Source organism: Argiope bruennichi, chromosome 5 (assembly GCF_947563725.1).
Source record: "Argiope bruennichi chromosome 5, qqArgBrue1.1, whole genome shotgun sequence".
Lineage (NCBI taxonomy): Eukaryota > Metazoa > Arthropoda > Arachnida > Araneae > Araneidae > Argiope > Argiope bruennichi.
This window is the reverse complement of record NC_079155.1, coordinates 124,378,710-124,394,051: the sequence shown is the minus strand read 5'-3', so window position 1 is coordinate 124,394,051 and position 15,342 is coordinate 124,378,710. Positions and strand designations below refer to the sequence as shown.

The following is a 15,342-nucleotide window of genomic DNA, read 5'->3' as shown; positions in this document are numbered from 1 at the left end:
TTCAAGATATATATATATATACAGTCAACTCTTTGACAAATTTGGTTCAAAATTTGAAAAGTACCTGCAATTTAGAGGTTAAAACTGTATACCAAATTTTAAAGAGAAATTGGCATCCTCTGTATTGATCTCATTCAAAATTTGGCAGAAATTTGCTGATTTGATATTAAGACCAAATACCAATTTTCGCCCATAGATCTCAAAATCTTTTTGAGTTATTGTGTTCACAAGATAGCAGGCAGACATCATTCCAAAAATCTGTTTCTCGGTTCAGAGAGTTTTAGAACACGGAGATTCGTAAAAGTATCGAGTTCGAATCATCTTGACTATTACAATAATTTTTCTTTCTGTACGAGAAAGCAAACAGCGACATTGGTCTCCTCGAAAATTGTACGCATTCTCTGTAATTAAAAAAGGTATTCTCAGCTTTCCAGCATAAAAAATTAGATCTATGGACAGAGCCAAGATCAGTATGAATGTTGAAATATTTTATTTCAGAATTTCCCCATATGGGAGTTATGTGTTTCGCAGCACAGTAAAGAAACGCTGAATATGCATTTTAGACGCCTTTTTTCCCAGCTTTGACACCCTTTAATAAAGATTAAAAATAAGATTTTAATAAAATAAGATAACAAAATTTCAGTTGCATCACATATCAGATTTCATTTATTTAAGTCGTTGCGTTTTCGATTTATAGAGTTTACATACATGTGAAAATGCGGGTAATCGATTTTTGACAGATTCTGTTCAAAATTTAATAAGAATCTAAATTTGTTCACTATTTTTTTTCCATTTAAATCTTTGCGTTTTGTAATTATCATGATTGTTTGTACATAATATACCATTTAAAAAAAATTCTTGTGAATAAATTTCGTTCAAAATTTAATAAAAATTTACAGTTTTATTGCAAAAACAACATTCTAAATTTTTTTAGAAAAACTCAAAGGTTTTTTTGAGTTAACCTTTACAAAGACAGAATTTTTTTAAAAAAAATTACAAAATCTAAATTGTTATCAGTCTCTGGGAGATTTAAAGGTGGAAATATGCCAATTTAAATTTTTTTTAAAAATGTATCTAGGTGGAGATTTGTAAAAATCTCTATTTTATATTTTTAGATTACAATATTTATAGTTTGTATGAGAGAAAGAATAACAAATCTTAGTAAGAAAGCAATTATACCAAATATAACAGAAACAAATCATTATCTAAACAAAACCGTTTGAACTGTTATTGTTTTATATTGGTTTCGATAAAAAGATTATTTTTTTATTTCTGTACTCTCTTTGTATTTCTTACATAGTAAAATATTTTCTTTACATTTGTACTCTTTACATGGTACTTAACAAACAACTTGTTCGCCAGATTATTGACTTTTTAGTTTGTTAAATGATTCTTATTTTGTACGAATAAATTATACACTGCGTAAAAAAAGTAAAAGGACGCTTGATTTTGTAACAATAACCGAAAAATATTTTATTTTTACTAGAATTTTTTTTTAGAAACATTTAACAAATGTATCAAAAATACAATTTTAACATCAGAATTCTGATGTTCAAACATAAAATATTAATGGCAACAAAAATAGTTTCTCTTTTTTGAAACTTTGTAAAAAAAGTAGAAGGACAGCATTATAATGAATGAAAAAATAGTGACTTTAATAAGGAATGGTCTTCCCATTGGCCTTTATAACTTCGAATATTCTGTTTGGAAGTGAATTGTATAGAGTTTGAATTTCAGTTTGACAAAAATTGTCCCACGAGTCATTCAATGCTTCTCGAAGCTGAGTTTGCGAATCAAATTGCCTTCTATCAGCATAAACTCGATGAACTAGCATTGCCCAGATGTTTTCCACTATATTAAGGTCAGGACTTTTGGCTGGCCATAGTAAAACATCCACATTATTTGTTAGGAACAAATTTTTGACTCCAGTCGCGGTGTGAATGGAAGCTCCGTCTTGCTGAAACTTCCACTCTTCACCCCCCATGTCAGAGGCATAAGGAAGAAGCTCGGAATTTAGCACTTGAATGTAGTCTGTATGTTTTTGCCTACCATTTAAGAAAATCAGACTTGTCCTTCCTCTGTATCCAACAGCCAACCAAACCATTAAACTCCCTCCTCCCATTTGTCGTGTTGAATAGTATTCGCCTTCAGTCCCCACTCAATGCCAGTAGTGCTGATATCCGTCTGGACCGACTAAGTTAAATTTCTTTTCATCGGAAAATATCACAGAAGTCCATTCTGTAGTCCAGGACATGTGCTCCTTAGCCCAGGCTAAACGGTTATCAATGTGAGCTTGTTTCCACTTAGGATGATGTTTCCGTTTTTTGAAAATGCATTTTTAGATCCTTTAATATAGTTGTAAACTGTTTGTTTCGTCACATGATTAAATCCTGCTTGATTTCTTGCCTTTGAAACAATTCCTTTGTTCTTCTTCAGCACACGAGCAAGTTTTCTTTCATCACGTAGTGTTAACTTCTTCGGTCTACCAGTCTTCCTTTTATTTCCATTTTTATAAGGATTTCTGATAAAGTTTGAAACTGTATTGGGGCTCACCTGCAACAATCGAGCAATCTCTCTGACACCTTTACCATCATTTTGATATGCGGAAATTTGCCCTTTTTGCAAATCGTTCAAAGGTATTCTTTTAGGCATTTCTGAGAACGGAGAAACAACGTAACTTTTAAACAAATTAGATTTTTTTGACTGAAAAGGATAAACAAAGTACAAAATCACTATTTAAATAAAGAACAACTCACTAAATTAAATATATTAACAAGTGTCCTTTTACTTTTTTTACGCATCGGAAATTATATATACTAATTTTCCTTAATAATATTAGTGGTAGATGTTTAATTTTTGCCTAAAATGAAAACAAGAGTCATTAAACTAAATCTGCATAAATATCTGGTAGTTTGGAGAAATTAAGAGATATTAATTGGCAAAAAGGCACTGCCCTTCTACTTTTTTTACGCAGTGTATGAAATCAATTGAATTAATTCATCGCAAATTAAATGCTTATATAAGTAACAAAATAAAAATGGAAATGAAAAGACTATCCTATTGCGAAGTCAATAATTAGCAAAAACATGCAATTGAAAGCTTTGACAGATGACATCAAATGAATTGTGCATCAAATTGAATCAAAAAATATTTTCCAAATTAAGAATGAATTGTATAGAAATGAAATTGATATCATTAAAAAGATAATGTTTTGAGTCTTAAAATAAAACAAAGACTATTTTTTATAAGATAATCGTTTTGGAAGGTATGAGCACCAATTTTCATATCTAATCCCTTTTGTCGATGGTTAACCATTCTTTTTTTGAGGTTGATAAAGCTTTCTGTTTGAAACCCTTTCTTTTTTATTGCATTTCCTCTGACTGAGTGGCCTTTTTTACTGAATACTCTTCAGCACATTTCTATTAATAACCACCACCTCCACTCATAACCAAAGCAAAGTGTTGAATTCAATGGAGTTGTAAAAATGCTCAGTGGAGCAATCTGAAATTCATACGATGGTTTGTTTACATTTAACTGTTGCCATTCGACCATAAATAATAAGAGCGATTTCTATACCCCGTATGTTAGAGTTTTTTTATATGGATTTTTTAAAAATATTTCATTTATCCATATTAAATCGGCTAAGCGTCACACATGCTTTAATATTAGAAATGTTGCGTAGTTGTATGTTTTGAGAATTTGAAAATAAAGTATGTTTATTATATAATTCGCTTATTCCCACATTCAAAGTAGAAATATAAGCTAAGATCAAATATGCGTGCATTTATGAAACTTTTATTTTCTTTTCAATTGTTTCTCTCAATTGTAATTTGAGAAAAACAGTCAAGTTGAGAATTCTTTAACTAGCCTTTTTGAAACTTCTTTTATTTTTCAATTTTATCATACTTACACAACTGACATTCAAAACAATCAGATTTACAAACTGAAATTCTTTTTATGAAATTTCAAAAATATAAAAAAGCGCTTTCCTGTAGACAAGATGTTCGTTGTCTAGCAGTACGTCAGATCATCCACTATTAATTCATCAAGTGACTTTTCACTGAGATTGGAAGGTTGGTCACACTCGCCGTATGTTGTTCTCGGAAAACCTGCTCGAACAACCCACTTCATACGGCAGTCGCATCTGAGGGGATTATCTGCAATGTTATCCATACATGCATATAACTAAATTTATTAAGAAATGGCGGAAAAATAAAATAAAAAGACTGTAAGAAATTCGATCCTAAAGACGGAAACATCGGAACAATAATGATTCGGGCTTGTGTCTGTTTTTATATTATTTTTTAAAAATTATTTTTAATTATTGTAAAAGCAGTCTATTATTTTATGATAAATATTATAATCTGGCGATTATATATAATTATTGCAGTGCGCATGAGTATTAATCCAGTAAATAAAACAATGAAAAATAATATCGGAAAATACATTAAATTTTTTTTTAATGTATTCGAGTTAGAGAAAATATAAGGCATTTTTTTCGAATTTTTAAATAATGTAAAAATGTCTTTTGTGCGAGAATAAGAAAGAAAAGTTTCGGAAGGAAATTTGAAAACGTTTAACTGAAAAAAATCCAATTAAAAGTTTACAAAACCCCTTTACAGTGCATTAATATCTAAAAATAAACTATTCGCTAAATTTATAGATGCAGGTTCAATGATTTTTCCTGAAGAGCATATGAACGAATTTTCCATCAGATGCATTGCATGTAGCATTCTACAATTTATAGCTATTATGAGAATCTATAAAAGTTGTCACACAAAAAGGAACATTTGTATCAGGACTTTTTTTAACAGACAGTGCTTTTATGTTTTACTCTGAAGGTTCTCCTTTAGATGATATAATTCATTAAATTCCATTTCTATCTCATTTTCAATAAAAAGAAATGTTTGCATTGCAATTATTTATTCTTAAAGGCCAATTACAATTCATATTTTATTATCAATAAGCGATTATGGTCGTTTTTCTTTTAATTTGCACTATTTGAGATTGCACGGGATTATTTTAGTTGCATTTACGCCTCATTTCGAAGCAACATTATTGCTATAATGTGATAGATCTCATAATTTTGAATCATAATTACACAGTTTAATTTAATTATATTAACATCTTGTTCGCAAGGCAACACTACGGCTATTTTGAGACGACTTCGTAATTTTCAACCGTAGTCATTTTACAAGGAGGACACCTGAGCTGGAACGTCCCTCTCGAAACTCCAACATCACATCAACGAGAGGACGTTTGGCCGCGACGAATTTAACATGCACCAAATCTGCTTACACGACGACTCTTCAGTGGAATCGGGTGTCGAACCTGAAGCCCTCCGGTTCCAGAGCCTAGACTTTACCACCAAGCCATCCATCAGAATCAGCTGTTACGTCAAAAGACTCTCACTCTTCAGCAGCGGGAGGGAATACGTCTCTAATGGATTTAGTACTCACCAGACATTTTTGCACGGTGGTTCTTCAATAGAATTTCTAGCAAAGCTTATAAATTGGAATTTTGTAAGAAATTTCTTTCCGAAGATTAGACGAATTAATATGAAGAATGGTATATATATATAAATATATATATATATATATATATATATATATATATATATATATATATATATATATATATATATATATATATATATATATATATATATATATATATATATATATATATATATATATATATATATATATATATATATATATATATATATATATATATATATATATATATATATATATATAGTCTTTTAAATTCAAAAAGCCTCGCATTTACTCATCTGCACACAATCAAGTAAGCAGAATACACAATTGCACAAGGGCATATGACGGGTCAGTCATACCTTCCTTAAGGAACATGGTCTGTTCTTTATTGCCAACTATAACACAAAACTAGTACTTTAAGCATCAGGAGATAAAACATCTATATTCGCAAAAAAAATCACATTAATTAAAACTAATAGTCAATTATTAAATTAATTTGAATAATTTTCTAAAGAATTAAATGAAAGAAATGAAGACAAAAAGGTACATAGAACACCGAACTCCAATCTCTCGCAAAGGAAGTAAAAAAAAATGCTTTGACAATCATGCGTTTGGACGAAGAATCAACTTAGTAGCATATAATCTATGCAAAAAGTCTGAAGGCCTTTTTCACGGAGTTGGCTGAATATGGCGCTTTAATATTTTAAAGAGTGAATATTTAATGGTATACTACCATTATATTAAATCTCATCCCGAACTCAATTTTCTAATTAGCGCCCTCTCCTTGTAAGTTGATAGGTTTCTCTTTTAAAGTTCTCAGAAAAATTTACAGACAAAAAAAAATGAAACATTGTGTGCTTATAGATGAGAAAACAATTACTGAATGACATTTTCTAGCTATGAAAGCAGTAAAAAAAATTAATTTTTGTTATATTTTATTTTCAATCTCTGCAGAACACAAAGCATATTCACACATTTTGGTACCTTATTTATTGTAACAGTAAGGTCCCTATTTGGAGTATATTGAATATTTCCTTTAAATATTATTATGCTTGGTAAAATACTTGCTTTCAATATTCTATATTCCACACACACACACACACACACGCACACACGCACACACGCACACACACACACACACACACACACACACACACACACACACACACACACACACACACACACACACACACACAAATCTCATATTCACACTTTACAAATATTTTATTTTCCTCTTTACTAGTTATTTATTCAGGTATCGGTGAAATATCCAGTCAGATGACCAAAAAATATTTACCCGATTCCAATCAGAATTCTGTTTTTCACCAGAGTTTAATGAAAGCCCGTACCATATATCATTTAATGAATATTGTATTTTGAAGACTTTTGTTTGTCCACCATTCTAGGTAAGCAGGATACTTAAAACAAACGCAATTAGAAAAACTGAAGGAAAAAAAACCCCGAGTAACCAAGAAAAGGCATGGAATTTTAAAGATTAATTTATCGTAAGAATTTTAGATCTGTGTGAAAGCAGTATCTGTTATTGTTCTTTTTTTCAATCTGGAATAAAAATATAATTTGTCGATTAAGAAATCTTAAGGTAACCAAGAAAGGCTACTCCACTACAACAGTATTGGAGAGAACTATGATTGAGTCCTTATGGTCATCATAGGCACATCCTGCATTGGTAGGAGGGGGGGGGGGTAACCCACACCATTTCTGTATCGCCAGGGTGTGGAGAACTAATCGCCAATTGGTAACTTCTCATTCCCATTTTTGAGGGATATCCGGAGGGAAGTAATTTAAAAATAAACCAAAGGAATAAAGTTAAAAATGAAATATATATATATATATATTACCTGACAAATCAACTTTTTTCAACTGCTTCCAAACTGAGGAAAATGCAGGCTCCTCAATTGTCAAGATATGGTTGCCAGATAAAATGAGAGAAATGAGGCTCGGCATATTCGTGAAAATATCGTCAGGTAAGTTTTCAATTTGATTATAACTAAAAAGAGAATCTTTTGAAAAAAATATAAAAACTGAGAATAACTAAGAATCAGAATAATTAACAATAATTTTGAGAATAAGTAAATAGAAAATATTTGAAAAATACAGGGAGATTTTTTTTCAAATATTCTCAAAAATATCTTTTAATTCAAACATCATAACTTGCTTGGAGTGTTGGATAATTTCTAATGTCTAATGCTTATCGAATATAGCGCAAAAATTATTTTTTAAATATTTTCAATTGCATTTTCTTGAATATTTAATTTTATTTTGAATATTTAATTGAATATTTAAAAATTATTCTATATTTGGCAAAAAAAAAAAAAAATCCAATTAAAATATTTATTTTTGATATTTAAAATGACTCTGAATTAAAATATAAAAAGAGTTGCGCTAATTAAGCATGAAAATGTCATCAGGGAATAGGACCGAAAAGTTATTTAATACAAACATAAATTTAATTTCTGAATATAACTGTAATAAAAGCTTAAACGTACCTTAAATTAATTTGTGTAAGCTTCAACGCGGGTTCGGGGAACATAGATCGTTTTACATCAGAAATCTGATTAGCCTTCAAGGATAATACTTTCAAATTTTTAAAATGAGAAAATGCTTTTTCATCTACGTAGGACACGGTATCCTGTGTAAGTTCCAATACCTCCAGATTTAAACCCGCAATATCCTCTATATCAGAATCAATGACATCTAAACCTGACTTCAAAGTCTTGAACCATGTCAGGCTTTTCAGGTTCTTTAATTCTGTCCATGCCCAACCATTGTAGACTCTACACCTTTGTATTATAAGACTCTTCAAGCTGTTCTCCAGGCCAGTAAAGGCTAGTTCCGAATCACTCAGATCCATGAATGTAGAGTTAATAAGATGCATTTTTTCGATAGAGAGTCCTTCGAAGAAGATACTTGGAAAGAACATCAAGGAACTATCTATGACTTGCAGGGTCTGAATGGGCAAATCATTCATTTTTGAAAGCGATTTTTGCAATTTATCTATGTCAGTTGCGTCCTTGCAGACAACTTCGTTGGCTTTGTTGGCTATTAACCTGCAGGAACAAGGCGAAAGGGCTTCTTCAGGACATCCTGAAGCCAATCGAAAAAGTGAAATAATCAAATAAACGGAAATCATGGCATAACCAGTTCGAGATGTCTTCTCACTATTAATCATGCAGTGACAATTTTTCGTTTGAATCGTGTCACTGACGATTGCAAATCTTTTATGGAAGGAAGACAGCTGGGGTGGAAGAGAACAGCTGTCATCCTGCATGTCCTCACTCAACATTTACGTAATCTGTCAGTATCATAAATTATTTTGTATGTTCTGTATTATTTTGTTCGATTTCGAAAAAAAGTGAAATATTCAATGAAATAATGTTTCATGAAAAAGAAACTCTAAAAGAAATGTTAAAAGATCTAAGAGAAATTTAAATATGTTTCTAAGTCTTTTTAAAAACCTTTTACTTCATATACACAAAATTAAGGTGTACGTACACACTAGAAGATTTTTTTTTAAATTTTAACTTTAAAAATCCAGTTTTTTCACAGTAGGTCATTAATATATATTTAAACTCATTTCAGGGGAAAAAAACCATATTTCACTAATTATTAACTAATTAAATAATATTTAATGAGCTAATTAGCCTATTTTTTGAAACATGATATCCTAAATTCTAATTTGTACAGACACACAATTCTAGTTGGAATTTATGCCGAATATTAGTCTTCATGTTGTCTGCCTCAATCAAGTCATAAAAATATATAGTTTTTTTTAAAAGAATTTTTTCATTAAGAATGAATTGAAAAAGTGAGATTTTTTCTGTAATTTTAAGTTTTAAATAGCTATTAAAGATTTATTTCTATAAAGATCACTTTGATTGAGACACAAAACATCCGCTATTTTATACAGATTATTTTGATATATAAATAATTGTATTTGGTTAGTCTATTTATGATTGTTTGAATGAAGCAACATAGTGGAAAAATATCTTTCTTCATAAAATGAGTTTAAAAAAAACCGTAACTAGAGTTTTTAATGAAACCACCTCAAAAAAAAATAATTATAACTCCAGAAATATTTCGAATATTGACAACATCTTGGTATCGTTTGAAAGCTAAAGGATCAGAGAACATTATTAAGCAATACAAAAAATATTCGATATTTTGAACGATTTTCGAAGTTTCAAGTGTGTACATACACCTTAAATGTAAGATTATTTGTTTGAACCTTACAGAATTCCACACCACTTGACAGAATTGTACAAAATTTGGTACACATGTTCTTTAGCATCTAAAAGGATCAGTTGCACAATTTAAAAAATACAGAGCAGTTGGTGAAATGATGGTGTTATGATTTTACGTTTTTCAGAATTCCTGAATATACCATTGATTACAAATTATTTTCATTAACTTAAAATTTAAAAAGTTAGTTTATAGCAAGAGAAAATTCATTCCTATTCGGTATTTTTTCTAATTTTAATCAATTTTAAAATTAATTTACACACAATTTAAAACAATGTTTTTTTTACGCTGAAATATTAAGACTATTTTTTGTTGAATCAATTACTCTTTTGCTTTCTTCCAGTGTTAAATAAACCAAAAATATTTCCATAATAAATTAAAGAACACAGTGAAAATATTTTCAAACACACACACACACACACACACACACACACACACACACACACACACACACACACACACACACACACACACACACACACACACACACACACACACACACACACACACACACACACACAGTTATTTTAATGCCCTTTGGTATTTCATTAAATTCACATTGTATCATGTTGCTTAAAAATTATTCACTTGAATATATCTGAATTTTTTTAATTATTAGAGTCATGCTTTAAGTTGCAAATAACCATCCGTTCATTTTTATATCAAATATTAAATCAAAGAAGTGTTAAGTATTTAAGACTAAAGAGTCCTTTTAGTATTGTTACTCTTAAATGGATATTTTTTAAAATTAAAATTTAATTTCTTACTTTTGCCTGTAATAATTTACAAACTTCCTGTTTGTCTCATGGTCAAATATACATTGCCAAGTTCTAGAGCGTGAGTTTCAAATAAACGTTATATATAAAGAAACTGTAAGACTAAGAGTACCTTTTATGCGAAATCTTTAATACTAATTAATTACTATTCAAATTATGATTGAGAGTTACAAAATGTTCTAGGTCCTGAATATAGCAATTAAAAAGCTGTTGAAAAATAACATGTATTTTTTTCTTTTTACACGTACACACAAAGCATAGAGACAACATATAAGCACAATCAGAGTTGCTAATACAGTGGCTTGTATTTTAATTATATTTTTTGTACATTGAAATATGCAAAATAGACACTTTCAGCAATGTTTCATAAATCTTAGTAATGCACATAAACATCACGTAAGATTTAATGACACCGAAGTGTTAGGTATTTTCATGCATTTATTGAGAAAAATTAGTACAATATAAAAATATCAATATTTTCCCATTTTCGTCCAATAAGTCTTGCAATTAATTGTCTTCGCACTCTTTTGGTCCTTCAGGCCGTTCTTTGTTATTAACATTGAAATCATCACTCTTAAATCGTTGAAACCAAAACCGGCAATTGGGATATTCCATAAGTTTCTCATCACCATAAGTTTCTAAAAGTATCTAATGGGCTTCGGTAGCAGATTTCTTCAAATCAAACAAAAAAGGCAATGAATGTTGAAAATGCAGGAAAACTTTCAAAACGATAACAATAAAGTTAAAGTAATAGTAAATTGGTAAAACCCAAAACCATTGCTCTTTATATAAATACTTCGCATGTTTATCAATAGATATCGCTGATTAAAATACATGCAAGCACCGAAGTAGGTAATTGTGTGCTAAACAACGCGTGAAAAGTAGAATACTATAAAGTGATGGAACAGAAGTCATCATGGCATTAAAATTATTTAAGCTCATAATTATGACTTCAAAAAGTCCTTGAAGCGAAATAATTTATTTAAACAACATGACAATGTCTCATATCCAAAACCAGAAAGCAATAAACGTGTGTTGTACGCGTACAAGTTTTATGAAATATTTCAATGTACTTGATTTTATTTGTAAGTGTGTTTTAAATGTTTTAGAAAACTTTTCAATAATTCATATAGCAAATGTATAAAAACAACTGATTTATTTTACTTCACAAAAAGTTACAACAACAAATGACAACATTAACAAATAAAGTAAAAGTGTTTCTTATATTTTTTTTTTCCAAACAACTCTTCATGCACACATCTTTGAAAAAGTAATCATCGCTCAAGAGATGTATCCTGGAAAGATACGAATAAAAATTAGTAAAATGTTCTGTCTGAAATGTTAAGTGCGAAACTGTAGAGAAACAAATGGTCATTCCAATTCTTTTTTAAAACAAATAAAAAAATCATTACACTATATAATTTGCACATAAAACAAACCAGCGAAAAATAAAAACTTAGCAATGGCGAAACGATAATGGCAGAATAAAATGAACTATATTATGAAAGCTGACAATGCAATTTTCTTCAGAAGTAATGAATTTTTCGTTTCTTGCCTTTTATCTATAGTTATAGGAACTTTGTAATGGTTTTCACACACTGAATTTTGTTTATCGTTTGAAACAATTTACTCATCTATAAGCAATATTCAATATAATAAGGAAAAAAAAAGATCTTTCGTTTCACTACAAATCACATACTGACAAGAAGAAAAGAAGAAACTAAGAAAATCATTTACAAGATATTCGAAAGCAATGACCAGCTTTTGATTCTTGTAAATCTTGATACTAAACATGCATGATAAGATAAAAAATTATGCGAAACTGCGATAAAATTGGTTTACAGTTCTATAAAAGTGGCGAAAAATTGCGGGAGATTATTTTTTAAAAAAGAAAATATAACAATTATGCTTATTATGTTTATAGAGGTCCCTCTCAAAAAAGCAATTAATTGTGAAAAAGTACTCCGTTACATAATGTAATGAGCAAAATTTGAACAAATCTAAACAAATTATCGTTATAAATAAGTTTTTACTTCTATTTTTGTAATTTTTTTTTAAATTTGAATTTTTTCCTGCATATCTGCAATAGATATGATCTCCTGAAGTTAGTTGTAATTGATCAGTATATTAAATCCCTCCACATCACATTATATGGGGGAATTAAGAATGATAGAACATATGTGTCCCACTGGTATTAATAGTTGGCATCATTTAATATTGTATGAGGTAGTAGCAAAATATAGTTTTGGTTCTGTTTCCTATAGCTTCTAGTGAACTTTGTCCCAACAGGACAATATTCAAAAAGCTTTAAAATTGGCGAAATCCCATGATATTTTGTATTGTGTTTCGTGGGATGTATATATCCCAATGGTAGTCTAGGGGACAAAGATGAATTATGTTTCGGATATTGCTGCATTTATATCAGTTATTCCAATATTTGATATATCACTGTGATTATTGTGACTTATAATGTAGCCTATAAATTTTCGTCCGACTTTTGCTGTGAATTAGAAGGTGTATTATATTAGAAGGTGTTGAAGATAAGGATTTCTTTAAAAACACAGTTAATGTAAGATAAATTACTTAGATAGACTTCCTTATTTGCAGTTAAAGGGATTTGATGGAGGGAGGGTTGACATAAAATTTTACATGAGTTTAGGATTTTATTTGTGTTAAAAATAAATATATAAACTAAATATTCCTAATAAATAATAATACCAGCATTCAAAAATGTTTTGTGTTCTGTTATAAACATATCTTTAATTTTGACATTTAAGGAAGCAATAATAATTATACATTTCAATCAACCTATATTGGAGATAAAGCAAGTTTGTCTATTCTTCAGAAGTTGAAGCAGATTTCCCTCCAACATGATATTCATTTCCAGTGGATCCCATCTCATGTGGCTCTACTTGGTAACGAAATTGCAGACAGGCTTGCAAAGAAAGGAAGCAGCCTAGCGACTTCATCCTCTACTGAACTCACATACTTAGAACTCTTCTCTCAGGTGAAATTCCTAAATAAGAAGAATTGGATGGTACCCCCTACTCATGATTGGTATAGGGCCAATAAGCTGGGCCAATCCTTAATTCTTCCTTGTGATAGAAAAATCAACACTTGCCTGTCGCGCCTTGCCAGTGGCCACCTTAAATGACTTTTCTTTTCTCAGGGTGAAAAATCTTACCCTCTTTGCCCGAAATGCTACCAGCATCGGGCCTCTGCTGAATATATTCTAGACTGTTTAGGAATTCTTCGGGGAGAAATTTATTCTTCTCCCTTCCTCGTTTTTGACTTTCTTCTTTTCAAAGGATTTTTGAATTTGGTCTGACTAAGTCAGGCCATGGAGATTAGCAACAACAACAACAACATTTAAATCATTCATGGTACTCAGAATACAGAACTCACCATCAATTCCATGCCTCTGGTTTCCCATGTCAAAAAAGGTGCTGCTATTGCAGACAAGAAGGTTAGGACACCACAAAAACCAGCCAAATACCTCATTTCTAAATGAAGAAATCCCTGAAATTTCAATGGACACGTAAAGAAATGATAATGAAACCAGCAACTAAAATTAATCCTTTGCATTCGGAAAAGTAATTCGATGCATAATTATTCGCCTACAAAGATTTACTTACTGCTCCGAAATATATATATATATATATATATATATATATATACAAAAGTATTAGAATCAAGTTAATAGGAAAAACAAAAATCAAATAAAAATTAAACCAAAAAAATTATTAAAAAAATATTAAAAAAGAATCCGGCTCTCTTAACTCTTAATAAGGATAGCTCTCTTAACTATCCTTATTTATTCCCAACAGTTAAATTTCATAAAAATCCATTAAAATTCAGATTCGTAACCTGTAGCACTGGTAGTTATAATTACTATACGGGTAAACATTTCTTTAAATACTTAAAAATTATCCTGGACAAAATAAAAAATGAAGACAACTTTATTATTTCTAGTAACAAAGAAGTATTGGATTTTCTTAAAGATAACAACATTAATAAACTTAATACTTTTGATTTCGAAAATTTATACACTAATCTACTTCATGAAAAATTAATAAAAGTCTGCACTTTTATATATGACGAATATTTAAATGAAAATATCATTCCTAAAAATAACTGGCTTGAGTTATGTAATTTTAATATTACTGAAAATTACATGTTTAATGGTATTAATTTTTATAAACAAGTCAAGGGCATTCCAATGGGGACAGCTTTCTCAAGTGCTTTAGCTAATATTTTCCTGCATTACTATGAGAAAAAAATAATTAAATATAATTTAATAAACGGGTGGAGATATATTGATGACCTACTTTTGATTAACTTCGACAATACTAATATTATTACTAATTGCTATCCAAAAGATTTAATTCTAAAAGATACAAATATAAATCAACTTGAGGCTACCTTTCTGGATTTAAAAATCGAAATTGCTAATGATAAAACAATAGTTGGTATATACGATAAAAGGGATGATTTCAACTTTAAAATAACAAAACTATGTAACTACCATTCCAATCTAAACTCTAAAATTTTCAAAAATCTAATTTTCTCACAAGTTAACAGGATCAAAAGGGTTTGCAATAATAAAAATTCTTATATTGAAGCATCAAATATCCTCCTTAAAAATTTAATTAAAAATGATTTTCCTAGAAATTACTGTAATGTCAATTTTTTAATTAAACAAGGTATGGTTTGGGATTAATCTTTTGGCTTAAATAAAAATAGAACTTTACTTGCATATTGGATCACTCAATAGATGGCGCTGGGTGCCTACCTCTGTTTACATAATT

General features: G+C 29.7%; 2 protein-coding genes across 2 annotated transcripts in view; both read right to left on the bottom strand.

Moving 5' to 3' along the window:
- Window positions 1–3,864: 3,864 nt before the first annotated feature.
- Window positions 3,865–8,733, bottom strand: LOC129969288 (leucine-rich repeat and immunoglobulin-like domain-containing nogo receptor-interacting protein 2). Its single transcript, XM_056083790.1, has 3 exons — window positions 8,006–8,733; window positions 7,358–7,506; window positions 3,865–4,157 (listed from the first exon to the last, which is right to left on the bottom strand). The coding sequence occupies exons 1-3, from the start codon at window positions 8,686–8,688 to the stop codon at window positions 4,012–4,014; spliced, it is 978 nt and encodes a 325-aa protein (XP_055939765.1). The 5' UTR covers window positions 8,689–8,733; the 3' UTR covers window positions 3,865–4,011.
- Window positions 8,734–11,731: 2,998 nt separating this feature from the next.
- LOC129969303 (synaptic vesicle 2-related protein-like) overlaps window positions 11,732–15,342 on the bottom strand; it is a 40,184-nt gene continuing 36,573 nt past the window's right edge. The window contains exons 14-15 of the mRNA XM_056083811.1: window positions 13,940–14,053; window positions 11,732–11,829 (exon numbers count right to left, since the gene is read on the bottom strand). Coding sequence (XP_055939786.1) covers window positions 11,809–11,829; window positions 13,940–14,053 — 135 coding nt within the window. The 3' untranslated portion in view covers window positions 11,732–11,808. The remainder of the gene's footprint in view (window positions 11,830–13,939; window positions 14,054–15,342) is intronic.